This window comes from Pseudophryne corroboree, chromosome 1 (genome assembly GCF_028390025.1).
Source record: "Pseudophryne corroboree isolate aPseCor3 chromosome 1, aPseCor3.hap2, whole genome shotgun sequence".
In the NCBI taxonomy this organism is placed as follows: domain Eukaryota; kingdom Metazoa; phylum Chordata; class Amphibia; order Anura; family Myobatrachidae; genus Pseudophryne; species Pseudophryne corroboree.
In genome coordinates, this window is record NC_086444.1 from 71,183,050 (window position 1) to 71,204,232 (window position 21,183).

The 21,183-nt window shown below is 45.3% G+C and overlaps 1 protein-coding gene across 1 annotated transcript in view; it reads right to left on the reverse strand.

The window, feature by feature from the left end:
* Positions 1 to 1,531: 1,531 nt before the first annotated feature.
* Positions 1,532 to 21,183, reverse strand: part of ADAMTS12 (ADAM metallopeptidase with thrombospondin type 1 motif 12) — a 1,230,701-nt gene continuing 1,211,049 nt past the window's right edge. The window contains exon 24 of the mRNA XM_063960568.1: positions 1,532 to 1,736. Within this exon, the coding sequence (XP_063816638.1) occupies positions 1,597 to 1,736 (140 nt within the window). The 3' untranslated portion in view covers positions 1,532 to 1,596. The remainder of the gene's footprint in view (positions 1,737 to 21,183) is intronic.

A 21,183-nucleotide genomic window follows, 5' to 3' on the forward strand; every position in this document is an offset into this window, starting at 1 on the left:
ATCGCAGCAGGAATTCTGTTAGCAATTGGGCAAAACCATGTGCACTGCAGGGGAGGCAGATATAACAATGTTCAATCTGCAAGTTAATTTGCAGTGTAAAAATAAAGCAGCCAGTATTTACCATGCACAGAAATAAAATAACCCACCCAAATCTAACTCTCTCTGCACATGTTATATCTGCCCCTCCTGCAGTGCACATGGTTTTGCCCAACTGCTAAAAAATTTCCTGCTGCGATCAACTTGGAATTACCCCCTATACTTTCTACCATGTGAAGAACTATAATAGCCAGAAGCTACACATAATTTTATGGTAGAAACAGCACCCCAAGATTACATTAAGGAATCAGATGGATGAAGTAACACACAAAAATACGTCATAGAACATGTAATATTGGTTATAATAAGGATGAAACACTGATGCAACATTTTTGGAAGCAAGGGTAATTAGCATAATGAGTACAGCATTAGCATGAAGTGCCAAGAAACCGGAGAGGAAGTGATGTCAGAGAATACTGTTATTAGGACCTGTAATTATAATTGATATTTAGTTCTTATTTTTATTCTTTTGACAACTAAAATAATTTTATTTTTACATTTAAAGCTATAGTAACAAATCTATTAATATGACAGGTGTGTTCCAGAAACCTATTTCATTATTCCGGAAAACAAAACACTTTTTAACTATGCAGAATGTACTTACTTTATACCAACACAATTATCATTTAAAGGGGATACCATCAAAGGCTTGTAATTATAATTAATGTAATTATACTTGACTGAGGCTTCAGTACCGGTATGTCATATTTGCTAATGCTCTCTGAGTGTTAGGGAGACTCCCTAAACAGTGTCAATCTCCCTAACTCCCTGAAGACTCTAGCAATCTCCCGAGCTGGATAAGCGCAACACTTTCCACCCACCATGAAGGAAACAATGGGCCTGATTCCAGATGCGGTTGCAATGACGATACAGCAGCATTCATTTTCAGTGATGGAACGGCAAGGCATCGCAAGTGTAGCAGCTGCCCACAAAAGAACAGAGATGCCCACTGAAGCCATTGTACTGATGGGTACATGAGTGACTTTGTGCTCAAATATGTGTGCTGATTTACAGGTGATTGTGCCCAAGGAAGTGTCCTGATATACTGGAGACGTGTGCTCCGTTCCAGGGCATGCATATTACATTACAGGACATGTGCGCTTCATTACAACGGTTGTGTGTCCAGGGATGTACTGGGTGAAATGGAGATAGAGGAGATCCCTGAAGATGCTAGAAAATAGTAGATGCTAGAAAATAACATATTTGTAATGCACAGCTGCATATGGTTTAGTAGTATTCCTCCCAATTTCGATGGGTGTACTCACTTCAAGGTGAGTAATATCTAAAGCTTAGCTATTAAAATGCAGGCATTTCCGAATTATAGATTTGTTTTGTTGTCTGGTGAAACGCGTCACTCCCTTCAGAAAAAAATTCTCACATTTCACAAAACTTTATCGCTCCTGTGTTCATTAAAAGATACATTATGTCTCCAACGTGTGATATGTGATTACTATTTATTGCAGCAAATAGTACATAGACTGATTTGACAATGACAATGACTCAGCTGTTTGGCAAAGAATCCTCTTGACTGGCACACGTGAAACAGCATTGTGAATGAAGGGCTTTCGATGAACATTTCCCAATAGATTTCACAGTTTTGCAGAAATTAATTGACAGCTTGTCTTTTATACATGGCATCTCTGTGAAAAGAGAGAAAAGGTGACAAATCATCACACATTTATTCTGTTAAGAAGATAGAGAGGTAGCAACGGGCTGATGTTCTGCTTTAGAACAAGGGAGTTCAATATTTCAGTTTCAACTTCTGATACTTTGATTAGTTTATCAGAGCACTGCTAGGAGGAAACAATACAATCAATGCAATAAAGTATGAACTAGAATAAAAAGAATATTAATAATCATCATCATCATTATCCTCATCATCATAATTATAGATTTGGATTTGGCTCTGATTCATTGACCGATTTTGAGTTTGGCTCTTCCAAACCTCTATGACTGGTTTTGGATTTGCATTTTTTTTTTTTTAATTAAAAAAAACAAATCCAAATCACATAATTTGGGCCTTTGTTGATCCTAGAGTATTATGAGTATTATTAACTTCAATAACTTAATTTTCAGTCATTTCCAGTCAATTTTGACCGCTTCACAGCTCACAATATTGTTTTCACCAATATTGGCTGGTTACTAAGTGATAGAGCAGCGGCACAAACACACGGCAGTTTATAGCACATCTATTAAAACATTACCCCAGAGTACTGGGTACAACTGCACAGAACAGTGCAAACAATAGATCTATATCTTTTTTTATAATTTTCTTTTTTGAACTTGCAGCTCGGTTCAAACTGCATGGCATCACAGGGCATTGAACAAAGGGCACTAGGGTAGAGCGCACCAAACAGTACAAACAATAAATCTATATACGGTTTATATTTTTTCTGTTTTTGAACTTGCAGCTCGGTTCAAACTGCGTGGAGTCACAGGACTTCTAGATGGACATGAACAAAGCGCACTAAAGTAAAGTTCACCGAACAATACCAACAATGGAACTACAGTATATATTTTTTCTGTTTTGAACTTACAGCTCCTTTCAAACTGCATGGAATCACAGGACTTACAGATGCACATGAACAAAGCACACTAGGGTAAAGTGTTACCAAACAGTACAAACAATAGAACTATAGATAGAACTATATACAGGGCTTATAGATGCACGTGAACAAAGTGCACTAAAGTAAAACGCACCAAACAGTACAATTTACAGAAGAGTACAGAGCAACAAACAGCAGAGTGCCCCTATACACAGTAACTATACAGAGCACTCCAAAGTGTGAGTCTGGAGTCTCTGGACACAACAAAGCCAATACAGTAAAGTACAGCGCAGCATACTGCAGTGTGCACCTATACACAGTCACTTTAGAGAGCACAGCCACTTGTGAGTCTGGACACAGCACAGTCAATGCAACAGAGTACACTGCAGCATAAAGCAGCATGCCCCCACACAGTCACTTGAAGTAAACAGTCTTGGCACACCTAATACAGCAGAGTACAGAGCAGCATTCATCAGTGTGCATGATAGTGAAATGGCACCAAGTCCCATCCATGGCACCTTATATAGAATCCAAGTCCCGCAAGAATTTAACGCTGGGAGGAAGACATTCGGCCTCCATGTGGGATCCAAGTTTGGTGGGAACACCTGAGCCAGCTTGGATACCGGGACCTCGGAGCGGTCCTATTTACATACTGTAGCATAAATTAGTCAATTTTGCACATTGTATATGTTAATCAAAAAAGCATACACATTATATCCCTCTGCAACTATTTATGTTTGGAGAGATGGAAGTTGGCAAAAGCAACAGACATAGGCGGTAATTCAGACCTAATTGCTGCTGTGCGGGTGATCAGAACTGAACTGCACATGCAACGCATTGCACCGGCGTGTCGCACACAAGCACCGGGCATTGGTGCCTAGCGACAGGATGGTGCGAAAAAAACAATCGCACGGGCGATCACAAGGTGATTGACAGGAAGTGGATGTTTGTGGGTGTCAACTGACTGTTTTGCAGGAGTATCCAGAAAAACGCAGGCGGGCTCAGGCGTTTGGAGACGTCAGCTCCAGCCCTGATCACCAGTAATACTTCGCAGCGGCTGAGTAAGTCCTGGGCTGCAAAGAGACTGCAAAAACTGATGTTTGTGCAGCTCTACTATAGAAGCGAACGCACACCTACACAGGCTTTACCCCTCCCCCTGTAGGTGGTGACTATCTGATCGCAGGGCTGCAAAAAACACACCCTAGCGATCAGGTCTGAATTACCCCCATAGTCTAGTAGGGGTATTTTTGCATAATTGCACACTGAGACAGAAATATTTCTAAATATATATATATAGGTAATCAGATATTTTTTTCAATAGCTGTATTAATTGCTGGTGCCTGATATCTCGTGGAAGTACATGCTAATGATGATGACGTGTGCCAGCCTAACTAGTCGCTTCTGATTGGCTGAAGCTGATACTGTAGGTATTTTTTTTCATTCACGCATTTATTAGATGATTTTGTGGTCATATTTTACAATTGATATTTTGCTACTTTCGGCGGAGAGGGAAGATTATGGGGTATATTCAATTGAAGTCGGATCCATTCCGACATTCATTTGTCGGAATGGTTCCGACCTGGGCTATTCAAAGCAATCTCAATTTGACTTTAAAAAAAGTCGAATTGAGATGCGGGAGCTGAGATGCGGGCAGAGGGGGAGAGTAGCGCCGAAGGAGATGAGGAGGAGGGGGGGGGGGGGGAGACGGGGGAGAGTCGGGAGTGCAGCGCTACAGCAGCGGACAGCGTAGCCGGAGGATGTCACAGCCGCCGCTCAATGCAGCATCCACCCGGCTTCAGCAAGCGAGGTCCCACTTGCTGGAGCCGGGTGGACGCTGCTATGAGCAGCGGTTGTGACATCCTCCAGCTATGCTGCCCGCTGCTGTCCCCCATCTGCCCCCACCGTCTCCTCCGGCTGTCCCCCTGTGCCCACGGCTCTCCCGTCTCCTCTCCTCCGGCGCTGCTGTCCCCCTGTGCCCGCGGCTCTCCCGTCTCCTCTCCTCCGGCGCTGCTGTCCCTCTGTGCCCGCGGCTCTCCCGTCTCCTCTCCTCCGGCGCTGCTGTCCCCCTGTGCCTGTGGCTCTCCCGTCTCCTCTCCTCCGGTGCTGCTGTCCCCCTGTGCCCGCGGCTCTCCCGTCTCCTCTCCACCGGCGCTGCTGTCCCCCTGTGCCCGCGGCTCTCCCGTCTCCTCTCCTTCGGCGCTGCTGTCCCCCTGTGCCCGCAGCTCTCCCGTCTCCTCTCCTCCGGCGCTGCTGTCCCCCTGTGCCCGCGGCTCTCCTGTCTCCTCTCCTCCGGCGCTGCTGTCCCCCTGTGCCTGCGGCTCTCCCGTCTCCTCTCCTCCGACGCTGCTGTCCCCCTGTGCCCGCGGCTCTCCCGTCTCCTCTCCTTCGGCGCTGCTGTCCCCCATCTCCCCGCGGCTCTCCCATCTCCTTTCCACCGGCGCTGCTGTCCCCCTGTGCCCGCGGCTCTCCCGTCTCCTCTCCTCTGGCGCTGCTGTCCCCCGTCTCACCCCTCTCTCCTTCTCTAAGGTCCCTCATCTCAGTCCGACATTTTTTATGTCGGACTGAGATGGTCGGAGACGGGGGCCAAATCCTGTCGAATTTGGCCCCGTTTCCCTCAAAAGTACGTGAATCGGCAGCTATACCGCCGATTCACGTACTATTCGACAAGTCGAATTCCCCGACTTGTCGAATAAAAATGCTGGGGATTGAATAGGTCGAATCACGATTCGACCTTAGAAAGTCGAAAACTGCGTCTTTTCGACAGACGGCAGCTCTCGACCCTAATTGAATATACCCCCTATACCTGTTATATATGAAGGTTCTTTTGTATGCAACTGAAACCAAAATAGCGAATGTGTTTTTTCACTATTGAAACAAAAGTTTAATTTTTTTTTTTGCCCTATATGATCGTTAGAATGTCAACACGGGCATGTTTCTCTGTCGACATTCTGACTGCTGACATTTCGGCTACATCCCATCTCACAGTGTCGTCATGATCATTAAGCTGACATTGTGAATGTTGACATTACAGATTTAGGTTTAGGGCTATCACAGCAGAAAACATTATGTCAACATGCCGACTGCTAACATGTCATACGTCAACATTCAGATCCTGTTGACATAATGAAGTTGACATTCTGAATGTCGGGATTTTGTAAAACACCATCTAGAGATACCTACAACTGTGCAAATGTGCAAGAGGTGCTGTTTTTATACACTGCTTTTCAGAGCTTTTTGACTGCATGCCGTATAAGGTCAACTAGGTGTCAGACTCGTCAAGGTATATTTACTAAGGTGTGAGTTTTTTAGAAGTGGAGATGTTGACCATAGCAACCAATCAGAATACACTTCACATTTCTCTATCTGCTTCGAGAAGATAATATCTAGAATCTGATTTGGTTGCTATGGGCAACATCTCCACTTCTAAAAAAAAGTCACACCTTAGTAAATATGCTCCTTCAACTTTTTAAAATCAACTATGGATACAGGCCTCAGCTTATTATTGCCCCTGTGCCCCTTGCATCATTAGCTGTGTTGAGAGTTGCAGTTTTATTTTTTATTTGTGTGCTGTATTGTACTGTTTGCTGTGTTACCATGTACTGTCTAGAAGTTTGTCCTCTGTACGGCTCTGTGGACCACATGTATATAAATACATTTTATTATTAATAATAATTACCATTTCACTTACATCCTAGAGGATGCTGGGGACTCCATAAGGACCATGGGGAATAGACGGGCTCCACAGGAGACATGGGCACTAAAAAGAACTTTAGGTATGGGTGCGCACTGGCTCCTCCCTCTATGCCCCTCCTCCAGTCCTCAGTTTAATACTGTGCCCAGAGGAGACTGGGTGCATTACAGAGGAGCTCTCCTGAGCTTCCTGAAAGAAAGTATTTTGTTAGGTTTTTTTATTTTCAGGGAGCACTGCTGGCAACAGACTCCCTGCATCGTGGCACTGAGGAGAGAGAAGCAGACCTACTTAAATGCTAGGCTCTGCTTCTTAGGCTACTGGACACCATTAGCTCCAGAGGGAGTCGGAACGCAGGTCTCCCCTAGCGGTCCGTCCCGGAGCCGCGCCGCCGTCCTCCTCGCAGAGCCGGAATATAGAAGCCGGGTGAGTATAAGAAGATAGAAGACTTCAGAGGCGGCAGAAGACTTCAGATCTTCAATGAGGTAACGCGCAGCGGTACCGCTGCGCGCCATTGCTCCCACACAGAACACACACACAGCGCACACTGTGGGGTGCAGGGTGCGGGGGGGGCGCCCTGGGCAGCAATGTATACCTCTAGGACTGGCTATGATTTGATTTACACTATTATTTAGTGGTAATTCAGAGTATCCCCGCCAGTTTGATGTAAAAAAGCGGGACAGAAGCCCGCCACTGAGGGGGCGGTGCTTCTTCCTCAGCACTTACCAGCGCCATTTTCTCCAGAGCACACGCTGAGAAGCTGGCTCCCCGGACTCTCCCCTGCTGATCACCGGTGACAGAGAGTTTTAAAGAAGGGGGGGTGGGCACATAATTTGGGTAAATTTTGGTTTTTCCAGGGTTATTGGCGCTGGGTGTGTGCTGGCATACTCTCTCTCTGTCTCTCCAAAGGGCCTTGTGGGGAAACTGTCTCCAGATAGAGCTTTTTCTGAGTGGGTGGTGTGTCAGTACATGCGTGTCGGCATGTCTGAAGCGGAAGGCTCTCCTAGGGATGAGGTGGAGCGCATGAGTGTGGTGTCGCCGTCGGCAACGCCGACACATGACTGGATGGATATGTGGAATATTTTAAATGCAAATGTGAATTTATTGCACAAACGTTTGGACAAAGCAGAGTCCAGGGACGGTACGGTGGGTCAGACCCTGCCTTTCCCTATGCCACAGGGGCCTTCGGGGTCTCAAAAACGCCCACTTTCTCCGGTAGTTGACACTGATATCGACACAGATTCTGGATCCAGTATCGATTATGATGATGCGAGGTTGCAGCCAAAATTGGCAAAGAGTATTCAAAAAGGATTCTTATGGCGTATCCTTTCCCGATCAAGGACAGGATACGGTGGGAATCCTCCCCAAGGGTGGACAAGGCGTTGAAGCGCCTTTCCAAAAAGGTAGCGCTGCCGTCTCAGGATACAGCTGCCCTCAGGGATCCTGCGGATCGCAAGCAGGAAACTACCTTGAAGTCAATTTACACTCATACCGGTACCTTACTCAGACCGGCAATATCGTCGGCCTGGGTTTGTAGCGCTGTTATAGCGTGGACCGATACCTTATCTACTGATATGGATACAATGGATAAGGAAACTATTTTATTGACCCTGGGCCATATTAAGGATGCGGTCCTTTATATGAGAGAGGCTCAGAGGGATGTAGGCATACTGGGGTCCAGAGCGAATGCTATGGCGATTTCTGCCAGGCGAGCACTGTGGACCCGACAGTGGAAGGGTGATGCCGATTCAAAACGGCATATGGAGGTTTTAACTTACAAGGGTGAGGAATTGTTTGGGGAAGGTCTGGCAGACCTGGTTTCCACGGCTACTGCAGGTAAATCAACTTTTTTACCTTATGTTTCTTCACAGCCTAAGAAAGCGCCACATTATCAGATGCAGTCCTTTCGGTCGCATAAATCCAAGAGAGCTCGGGGATCTTCCTTTCTTGCCAGAGGTAAGGGCAAGGGGAAAAAGCTGCCAACTACGGCCAGTTCCCAGGAACAAAGGTCCTCCCCGGCTTCTACTAAATCCACCGCATGACGCTGGGGCTCCGCAGGAGGAGTCCGCCCCAGTGGGAGCACGTCTTCGTCTGTTCAGCCAGGTCTGGGTTCACTCTCAGGTGGATCCCTGGGCAATAGACATTGTTTCCCAGGCGTACAAGCTGGAATTCGAAGAGGTGCCTCCTCGCCGGTTTTTCAAATCGGCACTGCCGACTTCTTCCCCAGAGAGGGAGGTAGTTCTGGCAGCAATTCAAAAGTTGTGCCTTCAACAAGTGGTGGTCAAAGTTCCCCCGCTTCAGCAGGGGATGGGCTATTACTCAACCCTGTTTGTGGTCCCGAAACCGGACGGTTCGGTCAGACCCATTCTGAATTTAAAATCCTTAAACCTATACTTAAAGAGGTTCAAGTTCAAGATGGAATCGCTCAGAGCGGTCATCGCAAGTCTGGAGGGGGGAGAGTATATGGTGTCCCTGGACATAAAGGATGCATACCTTCATGTCCCCATTTATCAACCTCATCAGGCGTTCCTGAGATTCGTGGTGCAGGATTGTCATTACCAATTTCAGACGTTGCCGTTTGGACTTTCCACGGCCCCGAGGATTTTTACCAAATTAATGGCAGAGATGATGGTGCTCCTGCGCAAGCAGGGTGTCACAATTATCCCATACTTGGACGATCTCCTGATAAAAGCGAGATCGAGAGAACGATTGATGGACAGCGTATCACTCTCCCTGAGGGTGTTGCGACAACACGGTTGGATCCTAAACCTACCAAAGTCACAGTTAGTTCCAACGACCCGATTGCCTTTCTTAGGCATGATTCTGGACACGGAACAAAAGAGGGTTTTTCTTCCAAAAGAAAAGGCCCGGGAACTTCAGAGCTTGGTCAAGGACCTGTTGAAGCCAGACAGGGTGTCGGTACATCACTGCACTCGAGTTCTGGGAAAAATGGTGGCGTCTTACGAGGCCATTCCATTCGGTAGGTTCCATGCCAGGACTTTTCAGTGGGACCTTCTGGACAAGTGGTCCAGGTCACATCTACAGATTCATCAGATGATCCGCCTGTCCCCCAGGGCCAGGGTGTCTCTCCTGTGGTGGCTGCAGAGTACTCACCTTCTAGAGGGTCGCAGGTTCGGCATCCAGGACTGGGTTCTGGTGACCACGAACGCGAGCCTCCGAGGATGGGGAGTAGTTACACAGGGAAGAAACTTCCAAGGTCTGTGGTGTCAAAGTCAGAAAAATATCTCTATGCACACTACCATATTTGCACCTCACACAGGTCCGTGCTGCGCATGCGTACGCTCTCCCGTACGTGCGCATACTCACAGTCGCGGGCACCCGCAGGCGCACGGTATGCGTATTTACGGTAGAGTTTATGTGATCGTAGCGTGCGACTCAATCGTTACATATTTTCACTATATAATGTATTTTGTAGATCATGGTCCCTTTGATAGATTCTGAAAGTTTGGTTAATATAGAATGTTCGTGAACAGAGAAATCCCTCTTTGTTTGATACGAAGGGTCAGACAGGAGTAATACAGTGGTGTTTAGTACCCATCGGAAGAGTATTTAAATTAGCAATATTCCGGTGTTGGTTTGAAGCGGATTAATCGCTCGTGCGAATAGTTATGGACATAAGAAGTTTATGAACATTTACTGTATTTGCACTTACTTATCCATGCGGCGGGAAACCCAGTTTCCCTCCCACCTGAGCTGTTGGAAATGGTCACGGCCCACCTGTATGAATCAACCTATGACCTTTTGTTATAATGCGAAGCCGAATTCCTGTGTCCAATGAACAATGAGATTGTAGGGACCATTGAATTGTATTGTGTGTGGGGCATAAATAGGCAGGCCGACCATATCCAGCTCACTCTCTTCAACGGTTCTCATTGCTGATAATCGGGAGCTGGATATCGAGGCGCATGCGATCGTTTCCCCTTGTGCGTAAGTGTTTCTCCGCAACTATATTGATCTTCTTGTTATTGTGGGCCAATTTCTCTCTCTCCCTCTTCCTTCTCCTCTTTCTCTCTTATTTTCCTTTAAATAGTAATTGTATTATATTTCCTGTGTAGTTATCTGGTTAGGTAGTCTATGTTATATTGTAGTGTATGATTTGTATTAATTCTTTTGCAAGTTTATCATTCAAAATATATACATATTAGGCGTTGGACCCTAAGCCCAGGTATCTGTGTATTTCTTATAGTGTCTAGTATTCTCAGAGCGTCGGTGACGCTCAAACAGCTTTTAAGGTAATAAGGTTATACTGTGTTGCATTTACACTCTAACATTACACTAAGGTTTTACTGCACAATACACTGTTTAAGGTTTAGATACAAAGGTTTAATATAGTGAGCGTCAGCGCCGCTGGTGATCTCCTCGTGGTCCCGAGCGTCCGCTACGCTATAGCGAATCATTACGTTAGTCAACAGCCAATAACGTGCCTGCCTGTGATCTTTTGGCCGTGAGTGAACGTGACGCTTGAACGTCTCGATCACGGCAAAGCGATTGTTACGCAACTAGCGTACCCTTACGGTACTTCATACGTAGATAGCGTACAGTGTTCTTAGACCTCATAAAGGGTATTATATATGATAAATATTTAGCTTTATCAATTGCGGGCTCGCCCGTCCTTCACATATCTGCACTAGGTAATTTCAGCAGACATTATCCAGCAGCAAAGGGCGGGGGATCATATTCCTCGTAGTGCTGTTTGGATAAGCGTCTGCTTCTCTTAGTAAAGGGTGCTGAAGGAATCCGGGAACCGGAGGTAAGAACAACACGCTAGTCTCTTTTAAAACTGTTTATTTCTGTCTTGCGTACACACGCACGCATATCTGCATTTCTTTTCATTCGTGTATTTTCATATATCACTCTCCTGTTTGCCAGTTTTATAGTTGATAAACGTGCTAAGAGAGATTTGCCGCTATTTCATAGTTTAAGAGTAAAAAGGTAATATAGTTAAAGTATAGACAAACACAGCTGTGCCTGAGAGACAAGGCGAAGTCAGTGTGGTGCGCGGTAGATGATAAAGGATCATCTACATTGATAAACGTATAAATTGTGTTACGGTGGATCTTTGCTTTGCGTACACGTGTCTCTAACAAAGGACTGAGACTTGCGTACGCAACCCAAGGGCCGACGCAAGCAGCGTATATTACGCAACGGAGCGTACGGGTACGCCCACGTAACTCAAATCACAAGTGTTAATTTTTTTCAACGCGATAAATAGCGCAACGCGGTAAATAACGCAAGGCGATATATCGCGCAAATCTATTTTAACATTCAAAATTTAAATTAATAAGATCCTTCTCCTAATTTGTAACACATCTGGTCTAAAGAGAAATTTCTGCGCAGAAATAGAAATAGAAACAAAAGTGTAAATGTGGTGAGTGAGTGTTTGTTTTTACAATTTTTGAGGTTGAACCACAAGAAAAGTCGAGTTCTCGTGAGGTACATACGTGTAAGTGACGTACATGGTGGCTAGGGAGGCATCCCTGGTTAAAACATACAATTTGAGCATTAGAGTGTAGCAGACCAGGAGGTCATACTGTAACAGACCAGGAGGTCATAGCAGACCAGCAGGTTCAGGTACAGCAGACAAGGAAGTCCGCTATACAGTCCACAGGCACAACACCTAAAAGGGTTGGTGCAACACCCATATAGGCCATACAAGCTCTGGCTGAAGGAATTCGCAGCCGTAATTTTCGATTCCGTTGGTCGCTCAGTACATAAGATTAGTTGCTTATGTGCTGAACGATTGTACCGCACGTAATTGTGTGCATTAGTAAACCTGACCGGTACTATTTGTGTACGAAGGTCATAAACGCTATTTGTACATTCTAACGTGATTTGTGTAATTTTTTTATTTTAAGGGAAGTTCGCTGGTCACTCAGGAACTATCCAACAACCGATACTTGCTGGGGAACGCGCCCCAGTAAATAAAGGTTCACAGGGGCCCTAGGTTGGGTACAACAGCTCTGGATACAGTGATTGTGTTACTGGCCAACGTGGGCGAGAAGTGAGTGGAGTACTCGGTAAACTTCACCGCCAGCCTGCCCCGGGCATCTTGGTTTTTGTAAGGGTTCGCTGAAGAAAAGCAACACCTGCAAGTTATGGGGGCCAGTTGTTCAGGTAGGGGGCGATCAACCTCGGTTCGGGTTGATTTAGTAAACCGACCAATCGGGTCGGCCAGGTATGTAATGTGTGAAAAATACGGTTCACACATAGAGGTTTTATGTGATGAATGGGAAAGCATGACTGTACTGGACGGGGAGAAATTCCCAAGAATAGGTAGCTTTAGCCCAGAAGTGTTACTAAATCTAAAGAGAAGGATAGGTCTTATTGAACCAGCAAAGAGACGGATCAAACATTATGATTGTTTAAAGTTATGGCAACAGGAAAGTGAAATGCAAAAAGAGCTAACTGACATACCTGACTCTCATCTTGGGAGGAGAGATGTGGCAATGGAGAGGATTATGGTTGCGGAGAAAGGCACAATGTTGAACAATAAAAACGCACTTAGCAACTGTAGTATAGATGATAAGAATAAGTGTAATAAACATAACAATGATAATTGTAATGCTGTTAAATGTACAACTATTAACCCGTGCAAGTTGCACCCCATGTCAAACTTCCCTCAGGAATACGAGCAAGAAAGTGAACTCAACACGATGTCGACACCACTTCCAGCAGCCATCACACAAGACATCCAGGTGGACGCGACCAAATCGGTAAAGGCAATAATCAAACCCCCTAACGGAGGGTCAGGTGAGGTCGTGTCCACAGGTACGTACAATGTTTTATATCACGCACAAACAAATGTACCCCATATTGTAATACCAAAACAAGGTGATGTAATTGAGTTTAGTCCTGTCAGGGTGACCACAGTCCCCAATGGGAAGACTGACGATCAGGGAACCATTCCCGTCCAGGACAGTGCAATGCGCTGTCCCTGGTCCCGGACCGAATTGAGATCAATTATGTCCGAATTTCCCGATCCACGGAAAAATCTAGTCGCATGTCAAAGGTTCATTAAAGAACTAGGAAACTCAACAGAACCCACCAACAAAGATTGGCGGACAGTGCTGAGGGCATGTTTGCCCTCCGGTGTTGACTCTGCGACATTTATTACTGATTGTCAATTAGACACAGAAGTACCTCAAACGGAGGAACACAATCAGGAATGTATTAAGCAGATAAACCAACAGTTGGAAGTATATTTCCCTGCCGTTGTCAAGTGGAATGAAATCTTCTCCATAAGACAAAACGAAAGGGAAAGTATCTCCAGTTATTTCAATCGAGCACTGCAAGTAATGGCTAGGAACACTGGGATCACAGACCTCAAAACATGCGCACAGCATAGAGAAATAGCGGTTAAGGTATTAATGAATGGTTTAAAGGAGGTATTGAGTACAAGGGTACAGACCACCAACCCAAACTGGAGAAATATCTCGGTGGCCGCATTAAGAGAGGCCGCTATTGATATTGATCAAAATATCACCAGATACAGAGAGTCACAAAGTGATAAATTAATGGCCGCAAGTATACAGGCCCTAACCACAAGACCACTCCAGCATAAGCCCCAAACCCCTGCGAGAAATTTAAAGGTCTGTTACAATTGTCATAAAAAAGGACACTTTGCGAGAGATTGTAGATCAAGAGGAATACAAAAGTCATATCAATCCCCTAGACAACAACATAACCATGATATCCAAGGAAGCAGGGAAGCACAGGGAAAGCGGTTGATGGTGATGAGCATCCGAGCGTTTGAGGAGGCATCAAATCAACCAAAACCTCAGGTCACTGACACTTGGAAGAAGCCCCGGGTTTGTTATCTTTGTAAAAGAGAAGGGCATTATGCCAGCAACTGTAATAGCACACATAAAGTCAGACCCCCTAGACATGAAAATGAGCAAAATTAAAACACACACAATTACAATCAGGGATCACATAGGAAGAATTTTGAGCCACACCCATGATATGTAGTCAAGAAAGGTGATCATACGACTGATGGTAAGCCTGAGGTAACGGTTAATAAATTGGGAGGTCATTCCCTGAAGACACAGGAATGACCAGGTGAAACGTTGTAAATGTATTTGTGGAAAAAAAATGTTTTTTTTCTCTTTCTCTCTCTCTATCCCCATCTCTGACGATTATTGGTAGGATTCAAACATTGCATATATACTTGGTCTTTGCAGAAGTCTACCAAACCCCAGCATGACATATCCGCACCAATGTATTCTGGCCAGATACAGACAATGGAATATGGAAGTGCTGGGGGGGAGGGACTGCGCAAGGAAACCATTAGACATGTAGATATGACAGCCTGATGATCTGACAATGTTTTAAAATGTTTTAAAATGTTTGAAAACTGTTTGTTTGAAAAATGTTTTTTTTTCCTGTTGTTGTTTATTGATGTGTTATGTTATATATATACATATATGAATTGTTCTCTCTCTCTTGTTTTTTTTGCTGTTGTTGTTTTCTCTCTCTCTTCTCACTCATGCTTTCATGTTTTAAAGATGGTATGTCACACCTCAGTTAGGCAAATGGTAATGCAAGATTTTTTTTGCTCCTTACAGAAAGATCGCTGGTTTGGAGGGAATATTGCATCACCAGAATGTTCGTTTGGAAGACTGAGAGACAGCACCTTTGAGAAGACAGCAGAACAAGAAGAACAACAAGACGAGAGAACTAATTATCGTAACAAGTTTCGCTCCCCCTCAAACTGATTTTCTGTACCCCATTACAAATTTCTTCTTTTCTCCTCCTGTAAGATGGACTTGCCCCAAGAGACTGTGATATGGATTTTTCCTGTTGACCATGATGTTGACCCGAGCAGTCTGTTTCGGTGAGAGTACCAGTGAGGTCGAGAAAGGACCCAGAAAGGTTCCAATGACTAAGACGGAGGTGTAAATTTCCAATAACAACCCAATCACCAAGCAAAGGCGAGTACCGGAAACGATCCAGCAGTCATGTTATTTGTAAACATTGTGAAGGATTGTTAGCTGAAAAGAAAACTGTATCTGTAGGCTCTGTAACAATGTCATTGAGGATGGGTGCATAAAGAAATGCCAATCCAGTTTTAATATCCATATGGACCGGCATCCATTGAGTGACTATCACTCCTTAGTGGGTAGTGTGTTAAATAAAACAGATTGTTGGGTATGCTCTCAAGTACCTCAAGGTCATAGCAAATCAGGGCTAGTACCATTTCCTTTAACGTTAGGGGAAGTACTTGAGTTAAGTGGTGGGAGACCGGTGGACAGGAGGTTTAATATCTCCAGCCCTCCTAGTTTGAAGCTCCACCAATACCATGTGGATAGGTCCCTATTATGTTTTAACATCTCCAATCCCCAAAAGCCGGGAAATTGGGAAGTGTCATGGAGTAATCAAACCATGACCTTTTCGCATAGAGCAGATAGAATGCCTACAGATACAGAGCTTATACGCCACATAGCCAGTAGAGGAAAATCTTTCCGGTATAGGTATACCTTAGGAAATAGGATTACGAGAGTTGGAGAGGTATCACCAGGATACTGTGCACATATCGTACAACCTGATACGTGTACTAAGCAGATGGAAGAATTAGGGTTAGGAGATTTCACATGGAAGGTGTGTAATATGGTTATGTCCTACTCCGTCCCATATGTTCTCCCCGATGATGCATATTTCATATGCGGGAGAAAGGCGTATAAGTGGCTTGCCCCAAACTCTGAAGGATTGTGTTATATTGGAAAAGTACTGCCTGAAGTAATGACTGTATCACATGACAAAATGAAAGACATACACCGTGTTGCCCAAGCTCCTTATACTCACACCCATTACGAGCACGTTGTTAAAAGGCACCTGATAGAGAAGACAGAGCATCCGGCCTCTGATCTGATAAGTGAATCCACCGGGATTCAATTCTTAATCGCGTTAGATTTCACCCGCACCGCTAGAGGAGTGCTGAATTATAAATACATATCGGCGCTCGCAAATTTGTTAGATAATATCACTGAAATGTATGATGACACATTTAGGTATACTGGAAGGGAACTTCAAGCTTACAAAACAGAACTGGTACAGCATAGAATGGTTCTTAATTACCTCACAGCAGTGACAGGCGGATATTGTGTCACACTGGCAACACAATACGGCGTGAAATGTTGCACATATATTACGAATAGCACCGAGGATCCGGTCGAGGTCATAGACCAAAAGATGGACGATATTCTCCAATTGAAGTGGGAATTTCGCAGGAGACACAATCTCACTCTTGCTGCTGTAGGTAATGAGCTGACTGGTTGGGTGTCATGGTTGAACCCGCGAAATTGGTTTTCTGGTTTAGGAGAATGGGCTCAAGGAGTCATAATGGATGTTGGGAAGTTTCTCCTATGTATCTTAGGTGTTGTCATATCGATTGGATTGATATTTAGATGCGGTCAGGCTTTAATGAAGTGCAAACATCGTACAAGGGTAATGAGTTTGAGGAGTGAGGAAACTGTAATTCCAATGGACTTGATTTACGACCCAACGGTAGAAACAATGATGTAATGAAAATGCGATTTCTACGGTCCGTTTCTTTCACCTGTTTTTCCGTTTCCTCCAAGGTAAAAAGACCCACTTGGACGAGGAATTTGATGAGCCGATATACAGACAACAGAGGGATTAAAGAAGAAGTTTTGACAACCTGATACACAGATTTTTGATGAACTATGCCATGGATCCCCAGTTTCCCTAGAAATTTTAAAATTACGCTAGCCCAACACTTTTGTAAATCTATGGACATTGACAGCTTTTGCTCGCACCTTATGGGCAAAAGCACAAAGAAGACTGCATTCAACAGACACCAAACAAGACCTCAATCGACGAATGTACATTTACCTGACATAGAATACCACCGCATTTACAACCTTCAGGTAATTACACACATAGTATAGGGAATACAGGCACAGATATCAGCAATCACATATTCCCCCATTCATGTATCATCAACTAAAATGTGCTCCCCATTTTGTTCAAAATCCGAAAAGAGCTCGGTAAAGTTTGACAGCCCATCCACAGACCCGTACCGCGGGATAAGAAGGAATTCAAATGTATACTTCGCAATACCTCGAAGCTTGATTTAAAACACGTACGGCACGATGATACATGACCCCCAAGCACGGATTCATACACACATGCTTCTGCTATCTCACTAGGTCATACCCTTTTCCTACCTTCTCCTCTCCTCCCCTACCCAACCATGTAAATGTATTAACCCCTGACATATATTTTTCTCTTTTTGAAATGTTTTAGAAGGTGGCAGTTATTGTTGACTGCCAAAGGGTGGACTGTCAAAGTCAGAAAAATATCTCTATGCACACTACCATATTTGCACCTCACACAGGTCCGTGCTGCGCATGCGTACGCTCTCCCGTAGGTGCGCATACTCACAGTCGCGGGCACCCGCAGGCGCACGGTATGCGTATTTACGGTAGAGTTTATGTGATCGTAGCGTGCGACTCAATCGTTACATATTTTCACTATATAATGTATTTTGTAGATCATGGTCCCTTTGATAGTGTCAGATTGTGTTCGGTCTGTGTCCCCGGAGGGGGCGCTAGTGGGTCAGTGGAGGTGGAAGGAAGGAAACGAGGAGGTTGAATAACGTTCCTGCGCATGAGCGCAAAGGTATTTTTATTAGGCAGATGTATAACAGTTATTGCAGCAGAAATAATAATAACAGGTGAAAAAAGTCAATCACTCAGTAATGAATCTGAAAGTCTATGGCAAATGAATGATAAATGAATTTGAGAAATAATATCCAGAATATAAATCAGAAGAGCAGAATGTCTTATGGAATAGTTCTGGCTTGGAAACCAGTGCAGGGTTAAAACGGGAAACTAGGCAGTAGATGATATGGCAAACCTGAGCATAAGCAGGAGACCGACTCACAGTGCAGGTGATGGGCACTGGCAGCAGCAAGCTGTGTCACAGGTGGAGGAAATGAACACACCTGGAGTTTGTCTTCAACTGCAGGCTGAAGCACACAAGGTGGTGATGAGTGTGAAGCCTTATGCAGGTTGCAGGTATTGCTGAGCCTTGAAGTTCCACGGGAGAATGCAGAGTAACCAGGAGTATAATGTTCTTAGCAGAGAACCAGGAACTCAGGAGAGACAGGAACCGATCCTTTCATGTAGGTCGCAGATAGACACAAAGTCCAGGATGCCTGTGAGCTGTACCTGTAGCCTCCTATATACCCCATGGTACGCAGGGATTGGAAGAATGCAGGAAAGGTGGGTGCGGCCACGCACCGGATTGGCCGCAGCATACTGGCTATTGCAGACTGTCATGGCGGCGCCCACGCCGCGGCCCAGCGGGGACGCGGCGCGCTACACGCCTGCTGTCTCAGCAGTGCCCCCAGGATCCAGATGATGACCCATGGCAGGGGCATAGGCGACCGGTGACCGCAGGGAGCCAGGACGGAGTCCGCAGCGGCGGACGGATGTCAGCCTGGTAAGTCGATTCCTGACAGTACCCCCTCCTTTAGGGGTGGACACCGAACACCCACGTGGTTTGGAGGGATGAGTGCTGTGGAAAACACGGACCAACCTAGAAGCATGGACATCAGATGAATTCACCCAGCTTCTCTCCTCTGGGCCATAACCGCACCAATCGACCAGGTACTGGAGACGTCCATACCGGCAACGGGAGTCCAGAATCTTGTTGATCTCAAATTCCACGCCCCGCTGAGTTCGGATTTTGGGACCTGCTGGAAGAGTATTCTGAAAGCGGTTTAGAACTAAGGGTCTGAGGAGAGAAATGTGAAAGGCATTAGGTATACGAAGTGAAGATGGTAATTTCAACTTGTAAGCCACTGGGTTGATGACACTCTCAATAGGGTAAGGACCAATGAAGCGTGGTGCAAACTTCATGGAAGGAACCCTGAGACGAAGGTTGCGGGTTGATAACCAAACTCGATCCCCAGGTTTCAAATAGGGAACCGCACGTCTCTTGCGGTCGGCAAAGATCTTATATCGACTGGAGGCTTTTTTGAGGGAAACGTGAATCTTTTTCCAAATGGTTGAAAACTGAGTTAGTGCAGAAGTGGCAGCTGGAACATCCATATGAGGAAGCTCTTGGAATTCAGGTACACGGGGATGTTGCCCATAAACTGCAAAGAATGGTGTCGTATCAGTGGCAGTATGATACCGAAAGTTATGGGCAAACTCGGCCCACGGGAGCAGATTGAACCAATCATCCTGGGAAGATGACACATATAACCTTAAAAAAGTCTCAAGTTCTTGATTGACTCTCTCTGTCTGCCCATTCGTCTGAGGATGGTATGATGACGAGAATTTCAATTTTACCTGCATGGCAGAACAGAGGGCCCTCCAAAACCTCGCTACAAACTGTACCCCCCGATCAGATATTATTTCAGAGGGTAAACCATGTAAGCGGAAAATCTCCTGTATGAAGATTTGGGCAAGTTTCGGGGCAGAAGGGAGACCCTGGAGGGGAACGAAATGAGCCATCTTGGTGAATCTGTCCACTACAACCCAAATGGTATTATGTCCCTGAGAAGATGGTAGGTCAGTGATAAAATCCATGGACAGATGAGACCAAGGACGACTAGGGACAGACAAGGGTTGTAACTGACCTGCTGGTGACTGACGAGGAGTCTTGTGCTGCACACATTTAGGACAGGATGCCACGAAATCCTGGATGTCCATTTTCATCTTTGGCCACCAATATGATGCGGAAAGGAACTTGAATGTCTTCAGGACACCAGGATGACCAGTGAACTTGGACTGATGGGCCCAAGATAGCAACTTGGGACGGAGCTCTGAGGAAACAAAAGTCTTACCAGGAGGAGGAGCTGGGGAGACTTGAGAGGCAGCGAAAACCACGGGACTCAGGATGGAATGTGGCACAGAGTCAGATGTTCCTTCTTCAGATTCCATGGATCGGGATAATGCATCGGCTTTCACATTCTGTGAACCTGGGCGGAAATGAAGCTTAAAATTAAAACGTGAGAAAAACATAGCCCACCTGGACTGGCGAGGGTTAAGGCACTGGGCTGCTTTTAAATAAAGCAAGTTCTTATGATCCGTGAAGATGTTAAACGGATGTTTGGCCCCTTCTAGGAGATATCTCCATTCCTCGAGAGCCAGCTTGATTGCCAGTAACTCTTGATCTCCCACGGAGTAATTAGCTTCTGCAGGAAGAAACTTGCGAGAATAGAATCCACACGGGTGGACTTTCCCATCAGATCCCTTCTGGGAGAGAACAGCACCTACCCCAACTGTAGAGGCGTCTACCTCCAACTCGAATGGTCTGTCGACATCTGGCTGTGACAGCACTGGAGCAGACATAAAGGCTAGCTTGATTTTCCGGAAGGCTGCCAAGGCTTCTTCTGACCAGTTGGAATGATCTGCCCCTTTCCGAGTCAGGTTGGTAATAGGAGCGATGAGAGTGGAGAATCCTCGAATAAATTTTCTATAGTAGTTGGCGAAACCCAGGAACCGCTGGATAGCTTTGAGGGAAGTTGGAATGGACCAGTTGGCAATGGCTTCCAATTTCGTTGGGTCCATCTGAAGATCCGATCCGGAGATTATATAACCCAGAAAGGGTATAGAGGGAACTTCAAAGGTGCATTTAGATAGTTTCCCGTAGAGACGATTCTCACGAAGACGTCGGAGAACTTCACAGACTTGTAGGCGATGAGATGGAAGGTCTTGAGAAAAGATAAGAATATCATCTAGGTAGACAACGAGGTATTTATACAGCACATCTCGAAAAATTTCATTCACAAAGTGTTGGAATACCGCTGGAGCATTACTCAACCCAAATGGCATTACCAGGTATTCATAATGGCCATCT